Source organism: Sphaerodactylus townsendi, linkage group LG02, assembly GCF_021028975.2.
Source record: "Sphaerodactylus townsendi isolate TG3544 linkage group LG02, MPM_Stown_v2.3, whole genome shotgun sequence".
Taxonomy (NCBI): Eukaryota; Metazoa; Chordata; class Lepidosauria; order Squamata; family Sphaerodactylidae; genus Sphaerodactylus; species Sphaerodactylus townsendi.
The window spans coordinates 81,083,339-81,097,710 of NC_059426.1; the positions used below are offsets into that span (position 1 = coordinate 81,083,339).

Here is a 14,372-nt window from a genome sequence, read left to right on the forward strand (position 1 = left end):
TCAGAGGTGGTTTGCCATTGCCTTCCTCTGCATCGTGACCCTAGATTTCCAGTGGAACATAAAAGTGTTCACTTTTGTGTTGATTGTTAGTGCTGTATGCAAGCTCATCTATGAGAGACAAATTTTTACAACCATTCAGTGATTAATGATGTTTCTTTATGCGAGTAGGTGTTTGTTCCACTGTATAAGCATCAAGTTTTCAATTAACTTACATCTCCCCCTCCAGTTTCCCTAAAATTGCTTTGTAAAAGGTGAAAATGAAATGTTGAATTACAGTTATAGGGGGAAATCTTCTAGATGTTCTCAAATTTTCAGTATATGTGGAAACCTTCAGAATATACAGCCTTGGCAATATTACTAGTACTATGATGACTACAGAATGGGTGAGGTGTGGAGATTTAGTTATTCCCACATCTTTCGTCTTCTTCAATACACAGAGAAAAGGCCAAGGAATTGTGGGACTGGTTATGTCAGCTGGAAACTGAGAAGTATGAATATTTAGAGAAGATGAAGAGACAAAAATATGATGTGAGTAGAAAAAGAGATCTTGGTTACATTTTTTTTAATCAGCAATCCCCATGTGAAATGGCTTTCTGTCCTCCTGTGGAAGAACTGTTGTCAGGACCATAAAAAACCCTATTACCATTTGGTCTACTTATCAGTCAGATTTGAATGTTCAGTTCTTTCCAGCAAGAGATGTGATTTCATGATGTGACTGATGAAAGACTACAAAAATTCAGAGCTATTTATTTGCCTGTCTCATTTTAACATGCTTTCATTCACAATTTCATTATTTTATTTTCCAGCTCAGAATTCAAGAGAGAGAGCCAAGAACCACTTTGGAAAGATTAGCACTGGACTAATAACTAGGGATCCAGTGCTGAATTCTATTGTGATGTCCCCTGCCTCCATGCTCTCCCCCTTGGCTACACTCATATAGACAGAGAGTAGCATAATCTATTTGGTTGTCTTTCTATTCCCAAGTAATATCTACTATGATAAAGATGGTGTAGTTGATCTCATGGGAAAAGTATTCTACATTTATCTTCAAACAGTGACCATCAGACAAGAGCACAGGTGGTGTGCATGACGTTCAAAACTTGCAAAAAAGTCACACATTTTTTGGTCAATACACACAAGAATGATTGTACATAGGTGTTATACGTGTTACACACAATGCGTGTAGGTGAGCTGAACCTGGGGCAGAGGGGACTGAGGATGGTGATGGAGGGACAGACGTGCTCAATTCCATTATTCTACCACACATGGCCTCTGGGCCTTAAAGGGACATAATGTATCAAATGTAAATGAACTCTATTTTACAGTAGTTGCCTGGTTAATATGTTAATATAATTGTTTGAAATTTGCTCATAAGTATAGGTTAGAGCTTTGACTGCTTTAAAATGTCTGGGGCGGTTTATCTGAAAACATAGTCTAAATATCTGGATTTGAGAAGTGCCCCCAAGCCAATATAATTATCTTGATCTCTCTTAGATTTTATCCCTACGTTGCAGGGTGGAGGCAATATCCAAGTTGTAAGTACAAAGGCTTCACCCACATGACAAAAGTAGCAAAGGTTGTTTACATGCATGAGCCTCTTGCATGTTGAGACTCCAGGTTCTTCAGGTTCAAGCAGATGTACATCAAGCTGGCACTCAGTTCCTAGCACAAAAAGCAAGAATCTGTGCCCCTCCTATCTTACATTCAGAGCAGGCTGAGGCACTCACTGAAGAGTATACCTGCTACATTTCTAGACAAGTTATATAGGGATCCTGTAATCAGGGATCACTTGTCTTGTAATGTCTGTGAGTACTTTTAGAATTTTGAGAATAGGAAGTGGGCACCACCACAAAATGGGTCCTAGGAAACCCATCAGCATTATATTGGGAATCATTAATATAAATTAACTGGATGGTGGCAGCAACACAGAGAGACACGAATGGAAGCCATCATCCATAGATAAGAGAATTGATTGTGGCCTACACAACGGACTCCTAGAATCAGTGGAAGCACTGAAACAGAAAAATAATATTCCTTTCAACAGAAATATTTCCGAAAGGCAAAGACAAGGCAATTTTACATGCCTATGTTTTCTGTACAGTTGCAGAGGAAACATGTAAATTGCTGTTGATGTGAAAGCCACTCAGGCAAACAAATATATTGTACAAGTGAAATAAGGACGGTAGCAGGCCAAAATTCGTAGCAAGTGGTTTAAAAAAGAAAAAAAAACAATTACTAAGAAAACAAATGTGAAAGCAGTGATGCTCTTCAGTGCTTGCTGCTTTCTTCTCTGCTTTTGAGAGATAGGAGTATGAGTGCCATGCCTGTTTGCAACTTGCTGCAGGTTTAGCAGTGAAGGTAAGTCCTAGTCATTGAGTTAAAACTAATTAGCTAAGTTAAACTTGGCAGTGCTCACTTCAACAAGACACTTTTCAAATATCCGCAAGTAAGTATACCAGATGGTTAAGCTTTCTTGTTCATGTTGTCCTGTTATCTCCAGTATCAGAGTCTGTAATGTTTTTGTTCGCCATTGAAGAAACATGACCCAGCAAATTCAAGATAACAGACAAGGTTGAAACCATGCAAATGGTATTGTGTATTTCAAGCAACCACACTGCTGGCTAATTGCAGGTTTGCTCATAATAATGAATACAGGGTTTTAAAAAACTTTTAACCACATTGGCAGTGGTGATTCAGGCTGCTCAATTCCAGAACAGTCACCAAGGGACAATTTGAAATTAATGGATCAATATTATAGAAGAGAAATATATATATTTTTGGAGCCGGGAAACAAAATGGATGGTGACCCGAGAAACTGGAACAACAGAAAAGGTGTTCTAACCTATGATTTAATTAAAACTATAATATAAAATTATAGGGTTAGAAGGGACAACAAGGCCATCTAGTCCAACTTCCCACTCAATGCAAGGTCATCCTAACATATATCTGACAAGTGTTTCTCCAGCTGTTGCTTAAAGACTGCCAGTGAGAGGGAACTCACCCCTTTCCTAGGCAACCAATCTTAATATCTTTTTCTGCCTATAATTTATACCCGTTATTGTGAGTCCTATCCTCCACTGCCAGCAGGAACAGCTCCTTGCCCTCCTCTAAGTGATAGCCTTTCAGATACTTAGACAGAAATCATGCCTTCCCCTCAACCTTCTATTTTCCAGATTGAACATTCCTAAATCCCTCAACCTTGACTTTCATGAGCATGAGATTCATCTTTTGTTATCATAATTGAACACGTAGCACTACCTCACAAAAATGAGAAGTCCACACAGATGACCAAAATCTGAGAATTGATTTGGAATTCCTGTCATGTCTTTCTACTAATTTATTTAAAACATTAATTAGCCTCCTTTCTCCCTTTAGAATATATAATTTATATATTCATATAATTTATAATTATAAAAATACAAAAAAAATCACAATTTACAAATTCCTATTAGGACTGACCAGTGCTGTATATTTGTAATAATCTTATATCCTAATAGCAAATCAGCCAGATCTTTGGATATTTAAATCTGGTGACTGAAGCTGAGAACAGGCAAGACAGAACTTTCTACAAACCTGAAAAGGGCCCCAGGTTTTCAGGAAAAGGCAGATTCCCTCAGTGACTGTTGCTAGGCAACCACAGCATTCTAGGCTTCAGTTTCTGTGAGAAAAAGGCAGGGGGAGGTGCAGGGCCCTTTCATGACCTATTCTGGCTTTTGAGGGAAGACTCACTGGTGCCTTGGGTAGCCTGCTCTAGGTTGGGGAATTGTTGGAGATATTGTAGTGGAGTTTGAGGAGAGTAGGGTTTGGGGAGGGAACATGCCTCAGCAAAGTACAATGCCATAGAATCCAGCCTCCAAAGCAGCCATTTAGGGGAACTAGGATTGCCAATTTCCATGTGAGAGCTGGAGATCATCCAGAATTACAACTGCTCTCCTTGTGACACAGATCAGAACGTGGAGAGGATATGATGGTTGCCAGGAAAAGGGAAAAGGAGTATAGTGTGAGGAGAGGGCACAGGGGAAAGTGAGGTGCCCCCATTAAATCCTTGAGGGCTTCCTGCCATACAAGTGGCCTTGCCCAGCTGGCACCACACAATTGAGCCATAGTTTTCCTTGATAAAGGCTGCTAGGGAGAGGAGAGGAAAACCTAAAGACAAGAGGGGCAGATAAATGTAGGTTGGCTGTAGGGTTGGAAGGAGATAAGGAGTCTGAAAAAGGGCATAAGCTATGGAGGCTTTCAGAAAAGGGAAAGAAGAAATAGTGTGTGAGTGGGAAATGACACGCCTCCTGTAAGTCTAGCTTTTCATAAATATAATCTTCACAAATTCTCAAGCAGTACAATCATATGCAGGTCTATTCATGAATTAGTCTAATTCTGCTTAATACTAAGTGCTACAGAATGCAGTCTTTATTCAGCAGTGCCAAACAGTTCCAGTTTCTCACTCCAAAAGCAGTGTCATCCCCTGCTCTTTGAGTTTCACAGAGTAGAGGCTGATGTGGCTTTATGCTTCCAATATGGCATCTCCCAGAAGGAATCCTGGACTAATTTCTGCTAAGCAAATTCAAGTACTACAAATTCCTTCCCTTTATCCTCCCCCGCCCTCCACTGCCACCTCACCTCATTTTGATTCCTCAGATGACTCATACACAGTCAAACTACCAGGACACACACCTATAAATACAAATTTGCAACTGCATCTGGCCACATGAAATGCACTTCAGCCTCCCACCTCAGAGGTGAACAAAACAAATACCCCAGTATACAAAACACTCCACACTATGCCATGCAGAGAAGCACATCTTACTATTGAATGCATCTGAAGATGTCAGCCAAAGATGTGGGTAAACCGTTAGGAGATAACACTGCCAGACCTCAGCCACACAGCCTGGAAAACCCACAACAGCCAAATTCAAGTGGTTATCCAGCTTTGGAGCCTTTATATTTCTAGCTTTCATCAATATAGTTCAGTCCTTGTCTTCCAAATCAATGTTTGCTAACTGGCTGGTAAATCTCCAGCAAATATTAGTAGGGCAACCATTAGATCCAGTTTAAAATCATAAAGCAGCAAGCTAGCTGTCAATCTCTGAAGATCTCCAAAGTTTTCACAAAGATCAGTTTCCAATCAGCCCATATTTGCCTGGATACCTCAGTTCCCGTGAAAGTGATGAAAAGATGAGAATGGTAGATAGCATTTCCCTGATTTATTCCACTGTGTAGTTAATGAAAACACCAAATTTGCTGTTAATTTCCTACCAGTTAGCAATGTGTTTGTCTTTAATTTTTCCCCCCTAAGGACAACTTTATGAAGCAGCACTTCTACCAGGTAAAATCCTTCCCTCCATCATGGGAAACTAGACCACTTTAAAAACTAGTCATGTATGTTGTTTGCAGATTACCACCCTCAGGAACCGGATTGATCAGGCCCAGAAACAGTGAGTACCAGTACCCTTCCCCAGCCCATAGTCTGGAAAGTCTGCTCCAGTGATGGAAGCAGCCACTTCAGTCTTGTTATCCACATGTTTTCTTCTTGGAAAGAGGCAAACGACAGGGCAAATTCCTTTCCCTTCCTTTTAGAAAACATTGGTAAACCTGAAGTGAATCCCCAGCTATAATGTGAAAGAACCCACTCCTCTTCCAACAATCTCTGCAAGGCTACCTTATGGTCATAGTTCTCTTTGCCCTGACTTGTGTTTTTGAACGCAAGAATTTCCTTTCTGCAGTTTCTGAGATTCTAAGGAACAGGATGTAATAACACTAATACCCAGGTTTGCCATTGTCACATGTGCCCCATGTGTTCAGGGCTAATGGGTTCTTTTCAGCTGACCTTTTATTTCACTCCCATTCCCTCCCTCTATCTAATTCAAATTATTTCCTGCTTGTTTTGTGCTATGTCTTTATTGTTGCATGTGGTCATTAAGAAACCTCTGTACATGAGAGACAAAGGCCAGAGTAGTCAGATAAGAAGCATGTGTGGGTGGTGGGTAGATGTGAGAGGAATGGAAGCTTGGAAGAGCTCTGCAGAGGTTCTGTTCTTCCTGTGCAAGGCTGTATTGAGTCACACAGAGGTTCAAGAACAGGGATAACTGATTTACACCCTGAAAAGGAAAAATTATACTATGGCTTTCCCCTGCAATAGAACATTATGCCACCTTGCTGTTTCCATGGGGGGTGATTAGCCTCAGGTTTAATGCTGTTGGGTAATGTGCCCCCCCCCCCGCTTCTCCACAGCAGTGCAGTGATTCCAACATACCAGGTGATTGTTCTGTAATCTTTCACAAACCTGCTTTGCTGCAGTGTTTTGTCATACCCCTGGAACCCCCCCTCACTGCACAATTGTGCATGGGGTGCCCACCATGGGGACAGGAGCTGGGGAAATGTGGGTTAAGCTGCCACCTGGAAGCCCTGTTGCTGCACTGCACTGACAGTTGCATGTCACCAGGACTTCCACTCCACAGGAAAGCTCTGCTGTGTAGAAAATACCTTGATCCTGATCCTTGTTTTGCCAGCACTCAGTGCAGGGTACCTATCGTAATTTGTTTTCTGCATCATTGCATTGTCATAATAATAAGTGTTTGCTATGTGGGCACTGCATGCACATATGGTGGCACCGATATCTAGGTCTGGGGTGCTAGGCGTCTATTATCTGAAAGAGCAGTCAACAAGCACTTGTCTCTCATGTATAAGGTTTGTTTTCAGAACAGAGTATCCTTATGAGTTAACCAACAGGTAAAGTATGCACTCTGTGTGTTTGTGTGTACGTGTGCGAGAATGTCATTATGGCCGATCCTCCAATCCTCCAACAAATCCACTGGCAACCATGTAAGCATTAAAGGTTTTTCTTATTCCTGTTGTATATGAACATTTCCTTTAGTAGTTGTATGAGTGTATATTTCTCTAAAAGCTTCCTAAGAAGCATACATTCTAAACACCACACCACACACAAAAAACCCTCCAGCCCTGGCTTTACTCCAGATTAGTTTACTGGTCTACTTGTAGTACCATCGGGGGTTAAATTGTTTGCAAATAGTTCAGTAACTTTAAGAATAAGTTTTATCAGGGGGTGCTTGAAATTGAAAGGTTTGGAGTGAGCAATGCACAGGCATTGCAGGAGGAACCTCTTACTGCCACAGTTCAAAACCTCTAACAACAGACTAACTTACTCACCTGGAACTTCCTTGTGTACCTAATTCTCAGCAGAACCGTACGTATCATGCACATTTTGGGTGTTGCTTTCTCTATGCAAAATGATTTACTTGCAAATTATTAGAACCATCTCAACAGGATTATATGATGAATTGTTTCCCTCAGCCTTAGGAAACTGCATGACTGGAACCAGTGAAGATTAAATGTATATTTGTAATTCTGAGGGGGAAAGTGCCTTGTGAAAAACTGTGGGTTCATTAGATATGTTACAATATTTGAACCTTTTTCTGTGCATTGTTGCCCTTTGTGGTTAAAATTAAGGATGGGTGATTTCTATATTCTTGTAGTCCACTCAGTTCTCTACACAGTGGCCTGTTCTGTTTCACAATAAATATATCAGGTTGTATAACAAAACTGGCATACCTAAACACAAGGGCTTTCCAGTTTTGGAGTGCATGCTCTTGGAGATGCCCAGAAATCTACACAGGAAAAAGAGAGAGATAAAATTATTCAATATTAAATTCTTACAACTATTTATTTATATATATAAATGAAACTGTGGACAAAAATTTTACTACACCAAAACTGTCACATATTTTAAGGCCTCTTGGATTGAGATACTTTTACATCAGGGGCCAGATTTGACCCAGTTGGCCACTTGCGTAAATAAAAACTACAACTGAAAAATATTTATTTGAACGATGTTTTATCAGTTCTAAAGATAAAAACAAGGGCAAATATTGGAAAAGTTGTGACTGCAGCAGCTCCCACTGACATTTTCCCCCTTTCTGTATTACAGCAGCAAGAAGGCTGGAGCCAAGGGCAAAGTTGGAGGACGCTGGAAATAGAAATCCAAAAGGCGTCTGCAGGCAGAATCATCAGCGGTGGCATGGCTAAACATTGCTGGGCTCCTTTTTCTTCTTTAAAAAATGAATTCCGTTCCCTTGCCTGAGCAAAACCATAGTTGCAACGTCAGCCTGGATGCTTATTGCTTTTTTCCAGAGCTCCCACCTTTTCCAGAATCAAAAGGGAGCCAGCTGTCCTGGGATGGAGATGACTCCCTGCTGATACCTCTTACTATCTGCTGCGTGTGTCCTTCATTTTCCTGATACCAGCACTACGCTGCCCTGTAGATTGCAGTGTATGAATCTCTTGGTTTTGTAAATAAAGTGTGACCGATAATATAATTTAGCCATACAGCTCATGATTAGATATTTGTCTTATTTTATAATTGACTAAAAATTGGCTCAAATATTTGATAGAAAATTGCAAAAGACCACTGAAGTAAATACATGTATATCACACCTAGGAAAAACTACACAATATTAAAACATCACAGTGGATTTACTCAGAAAGTCTTACTGTGGATAGGATCAGAACCTGAGAACCACTTGTGCCTATAGAAAGACATTACTGAGTCAAGAAAGATTACACCAGTGGGCCCCTAGAACCCATCTATCTACTGTCAGTTCTGATTAATCTCAAGTCTCCTTTGGTCTGTAGAAGAAAGCATCTGTATGTTCCCACCCCCTAAACTACTTGACCAGACAAAAAAAGGAATTCTTCAGACTTTTAATTGGACCGCTAGAAAAGTGGACATCTGAAATCTCCTCTATTTCTACCAAGGACGTAGGTAAGGGGGCGGGTTTACAGGGATTATCCCCCCCCCACATTACATGTCTGAAGTTTGTGGGGGGGGTTTTTTTTGTATTTGTAGGTGTTTTTCAGTGAGGTGAGGTTTGGTTCAGGGGGTCCAAAGTTATGGACTCCCAAAGGGGGTGCCCCCATCCCCCATTGTTTCCAAAGGGAGCAAACAGGAGATGGGGGCTACACCTTCGAGGGTCCATAACTTTGGATCCCCTAAACCAAACTTCACCAGATAAAGATACCCTGAAAGTTTGGTGCTGCTAGCTTAACAATTGCACCCTTGACAGCAGGCACCCTCAAATTTCCCCAGATTCTCCTTTTAAATCCATCCCCTTTGGCATGAATTTAAAGGGAGAATCTGAGGTCCCTAGTTTAAACATTGAAAGTGATGCTGTTTCAGGGTGGGGGATTTCACCCCCAAACTTCACTTTCAATGTTATTTTAACTGGGGACCCCAGATTCTCCCTTTAAGGTGAATTTAAAAGGATAATCTGGGCTCCCTAGTTTAAACACCATTGAAAATGATGCTGTTTGGGGGTGGAGTCCAGCATTACAGCAGTTGCCTGGCCGGGGGGGGGGGGGGGACACTCAGATTTTGCACCAGTCTCCATTTTCCCTATATGCGCCTCTGCCTGGAGGGGAGGGCAGAAGGGACTGCCAGCTGGGGAGCCCAGCTAGTGTCCCTGGCCTCTGAGAGCTACTTTTATAAGCACTGAGGCCAGGGGCGGGGCATGGGGAGGCATGGCCCCTCCCCCAAACCCACCCCATAAAAATATATACCTACATCCCTGATTTCTACCTTTTCAAGTCATCCAAGAATTATACATCTAATTTAACCTATAGGACTCCTTAACTATGCCGTAGCTTCTCATTTGCACCTAGGTCTGTAATTCTTTACCTGCTATAACACTAATTCAGAAAGATTGTTCTACGTTATGGGAGGGTAAACAAACATGTCGAACAGGTAAATAGGCTTTACTTTAAGAGGGATTGGTTTAAAAAAAGGGTGAATCAAGAATGGCTGTGAATGTTTAAAGATACTGTTGTTGACATTCCAAGTTCTCGATACACCATGGTGTGTCTCATAACCTTGGTGTTAAAACCTGTTTGTTGCATTTGCCCCATGAGCAGACATTGGGCAGAATCCTAGAGATCTGACTGCTTCTTCCCTCCCCAGAAGCATCCAATGTTTGAAAAGTGTGCTCATTGAACTTTGCCTAATGGGGTCACAAGATCAATGAGGATTTCCTAGAATGCCATTGTCTATTCTTTTGTTCTCACTAAACCTCCAAGTAAGTTAATGGCCCTTTCCACAAAATTCCCCTAAAATATTTCTAAAATGTTTTCAATCTGTGCCTTTGAAATGATTCCTGGCTGCCATTACATGATCCCCTTTTTTTAAAGTTTTGCATTGAATTGATGCTTCCATGCTCCATACCCTCATGCTCAGTGGTGGGATCCAAAAATTTTAATAACAGGTTCCGATGGTGGTGGGATTCAAACAATGGCGTCGCCGCACACACACACCTCCAGTCCCTATTGGGCAGGGAGGTTGCTTTAGTAACCCCTTCTTGGCACTCAGAAAAAATTAGTAACCACTTCTAGAGAAGTGGTGAGAACTGGTTGGATCCCACCTCTGCTCATGCTGCATTGCATACTCCTCATAGACTTGCTGCTTCGAAGACTGGCAGAGGTGTAGTTAGGGAGGCAAAATCTGAGTTTCCCCCCTCGTATGAGCAGTTGGAGAGGAAATGAGAAGGGGTGGCTAGGGGTGGGGGAGGGTGGGAAAGGGTGGGTAGTAGTTGGAGAGGGTGTCAAGGGGTAACTAGGGGTGGGGAAGATGGGAAGGGATAGCTAGGGTGGGGGGAGGGTGGGAAGGGGTGGCTAGGGGTTGGAGAGGGTTGGAGAGGGTGTCAAGGGGTGGATAGGGGTGGGGGGAGGTGGCAAGGGGTGGGAGGACTCTTGCCTCTGTGGCCCAGAAAGCTCGAAGGTGGGCAGGGTAGGGGCAGCTCCCGCAAGGCTTCCCCATCTCTGCTCACCCCAAAGCTCCCTGGGCCACAGCACCTTAGGTGGCAGTGGTGCCAGGCAGCCTGGCAGGGCAGGGCCTGGCAAGGCGGGGCTGAGGGGCACCCAGTGGCTGCTCCTTCAGCAGGCAATGCCTCCACCATGTGAAGAAGCAGCCTGGTGGGGCAGGGGTGGACCGAGGAGGTAAGGAGGAGGGGTGTGTGTGTGTGGGGGGGCGATTTTCTGCCCCTCATGTGACTGAACAGTGGCCTGCCTGGGGCAAAAGTTCCCATATGTTCCTGTGGAAGCTTCACCTCTGAAGACTGGTCCCTTCGAAATAAAAGAACAAACAGAGAAATGCTGCAAATAAACAGGCAAGGGAAAACTCTGTGAGGTCAGAAAATGGCGCCAAGGAGCCAGTTCATGGAAGCAGAGAAGCGAAGGAAACATCAAGGAATCCCTCACACATCACTTTTCATCTTCACAGCAACTCTCTAGGAGGAGACATAGTACCTTTATCTGATGGGCAGCAGCCTTTCAGACCAAAATAAAACTTCAATTGTCAAATATATAGCATGGCATTTGTTGTCACAGGATATATGATAGCTTCTAACTTACATTATTTCAAAAGCAGAGGTCAGTTTACATACATACTTGTAAAATCGAAGTTTGTGCAAAGCCATGGGCAAAAGTCCATTTGAATTGTGGGACAACAGATTATCAGGTTTGAAACATTTAAAGGTTTTTGGAGCAAAAGCATACATGTATGTTCCCAAAGAGGGATGTTCCAGGAGCAAAGCTTGGAATACCGGTTGGCTATAACCAACATTCAAAAGGATATTGTATATTGAACCTTGAAACTTGTAATGTAGAAATCCTGGATGCTGTTTACGTGGATGAGAGCAATATCCCAAAAGTCTCTGACCAAGCAGATTGCAAAGTGCGAAAACCCAATCAAGAGGCTAAGGAAATCACCTTCTCAGAATTGGTCAGTAAGTCACCCAGAGCCCAGCTGGAGGATGGCAGAAGGGGTGGCAGAACAGGCCAGGCAAAATGAAGGAGATACCTGAACACAGGACTGGAGCGAGAGGGAACTGTGACCGGGGTATTCCTGCGTCTTGTGCCCCCACCATGCCCCCACACCGCCACACGCCCGGTACATTGCGCCCCTCCTCGCCCCTTGGTGCTATGCCACTGTCTGAACCTTCAAGATGGAGAGCCACTGAACACAACAATCATGCATTCCACGCTCTGTGGCCCTGTAGCGGCACAAAAACCTGCTTAAAAATGTGGATCCTCATGGATCCTGACGATTTTTGCACTGTCACCCCCAAATCACCATCACATCGCTGTCTGAGCCCTTAGCCACATGTCTGAACCCAACAGTCACTCATTCCTCGCTACGTGGTGCTGCGACGGCACAAAAATGTGGTAAAACAGCACAGATCCTCATGGATCCTCTTGATTTTTCACTTGGTCACCCCAAAATCACCATCACATCACAGCTCATGCCCCTGGCCACATGTCTGAACACAACAATCATGCATCCCATGGTCCGTGGCCCTGCAGTAGCACAAAAATGTGGTAAAAAAGCACAGATCCTCATGGATCCTCTTGATTTTTCCACTTGGTCACCTCAAAATCACTAACATATCATAGCTCATGCCCCTGGCCACATGTCTTAACACAATAATCATGCATCCCTTGCTCTGAGGCACTGATCATCCTCTCCGTCCATCTTATCCTCACAACAGCCCTGCAAGATAGTTTAAATTGATAGAGTTGACTGGTTGAAAGTCACTTGGGGAGCTTCAAAACAGAATGGGAAATTTGATCAGCCATGGTCTTCCATGGCTTCTTGTACACCCACTGGTTCTTCTGGTACTGGATGCTTAAATGTCACCCACCTGCTCTCACTTGTGGTACCTGCCTTTAAAGTTTGCCCTCCTGGGTATATACATATATTTCTGACCACTTCAGGCATCTGATGCAGTAGGTTCTGGCTAATGATGAACATGTGAGCCTTTCATGATTTTGGCTAGAATTCTCCCTGGAACAATTACCTGATCCTCCTCTTCTCTTCATAATCTGGAGAACCGGGTTTGATTCCCCACTCCTCCACCTGAGTGGCACACATGTATCTGGTGAACCAGATGTGTTTCTGCACTCCTACATTCCTGCTGGGTGACCTTGGACAAGTCACAGTTCTTTTTGAATTCTCTCAGCCCCACCTACCTCACAAGGTGCCTGTTGTGGGGAGAGGGAGGGAAAGGAGCTTGTAAGCCACCTTGACTCTCTTTACAGGAAAGATGGGATATACATCCAAACTCCTCCTCCTCCTCCTCCTCCTCCTCCTTCTTGCTCCCCCCTCCCCCACATCCTCAGTTCCCACATTGCATGCAGCCCAAAAAGAGCTTGGGGGTTGAGCTTCGATCTGGGATTGCATTCCTGGTTTCCTGGGACCAGGGGGTTGTGAAATTGAAGGGGATCATGCCTTCCTGGCTTGAAACGTTGTCTATAAACAGATCACAGTAAATGTGTGCAACCACTGTGAAAAACATGACTTGAAATTTGTCCCTGTCCTTTCCCTCCCTCTCCTTTCCTTCCTGGCTCTGTGGTGTGTTTCCAATGCTGGGGGGCAATTGGGGGAGCTAGACAGAACACCATAAAATGTTTTCACAGCATTAATAAAACATTTTGAAAGCATTTTAAGTCATATGACACTTAAAACACTTTAAAGTGTTACAACAGTTAAACATTTTGAAAGCATTTTCAAATTTATTTCTGCTGTGTGGCATGGACCATTGCTGTGTTCAGATTTGTGAGTTGGGGCATGTTCTATAATGTGATGGTGACTTTGCAAAAAATCATTCTTTGGTTGTGGTGGGGGAAGGAAATCTCAGATTTTGCTCTGGGCTCCATTTTCCCTAGCTACGACTCTGGTCTGTCAGAAATCATCCCCATATTCTTTAGGAATTTTCCAGACTTGAGCTGGTAGCTCTACATGCGCCAGAGTGAATGAGTTGCTGCCAATGCAAAAGGCAGAGGAAGAGGTAGTGCCAGCAGTGGGGAGAGGTAAAGCAACCAACGTGAGGAAAGGGTGAACTTCCCATAGTGGAGAATTAAGTGGGGTTCTCACATGCGTAATTAAAAGGGACGGAGTCCAGCAGTACTTTAAAGAGCAGTACTTTAAAGAACAGTACCTTAAAGAAGATGATTCGACGCACTCAATTCGAGTTTATCGTGGAATAAAGTCTTTTATAGTGCAGCCCTAAACGGAGTTTCAGCTTCAAAAGCCATTGAATCTGACGAGTTTAAGCGTGTTGTTTCCCACTGAGGAAGACGACACTGACTGGACTCCCGTTTAATTCTGCAAAAACAAACTGACACGGCTACCCCTCAGGAACCACTTAACACGCTCAACGCTAGGAAAAGGTGGGCAACGAAAGAGAACTTCGATCCACCATTTCGAGCGCTCACTAAGTGGGCGCCTAAGTCCTCCGGTGCTGCAGGGGGCGACGGCGGCCTAACATAGAGAGTTATAGGAAGGCAAAGCTTAACACATCGCCTTCACCTCC

The 14,372-nt window shown here is 43.3% G+C and overlaps 1 protein-coding gene and 1 long non-coding RNA gene across 51 annotated transcripts in view; one reads left to right on the top strand and one right to left on the bottom strand.

The window, feature by feature from the left end:
- TNNT3 (troponin T3, fast skeletal type) overlaps nucleotides 1-8,334 on the top strand; it is a 48,563-nt gene extending 40,229 nt beyond the window's left edge. For all 50 annotated transcript variants that reach the window (XM_048483405.1, XM_048483408.1, XM_048483410.1 and 47 more), the window contains 3 exons: nucleotides 438-528; nucleotides 1,495-1,535; nucleotides 7,943-8,334. In XM_048483405.1, the coding sequence (XP_048339362.1) occupies nucleotides 438-528; nucleotides 1,495-1,535; nucleotides 7,943-7,991 (181 nt within the window). In that variant the 3' untranslated portion in view covers nucleotides 7,992-8,334. The remainder of the gene's footprint in view (nucleotides 1-437; nucleotides 529-1,494; nucleotides 1,536-7,942) is intronic.
- The window catches only part of LOC125425788, a 35,618-nt gene extending 21,345 nt beyond the window's left edge, over nucleotides 1-14,273 (bottom strand). Inside the window, exons 1-2 of the long non-coding RNA XR_007243449.1 lie at nucleotides 13,998-14,273; nucleotides 7,567-7,622 (exon numbers count right to left, since the gene is read on the bottom strand). This is a non-coding gene — a long non-coding RNA (uncharacterized LOC125425788). The remainder of the gene's footprint in view (nucleotides 1-7,566; nucleotides 7,623-13,997) is intronic.
- Nucleotides 14,274-14,372: the final 99 nt, after the last annotated feature.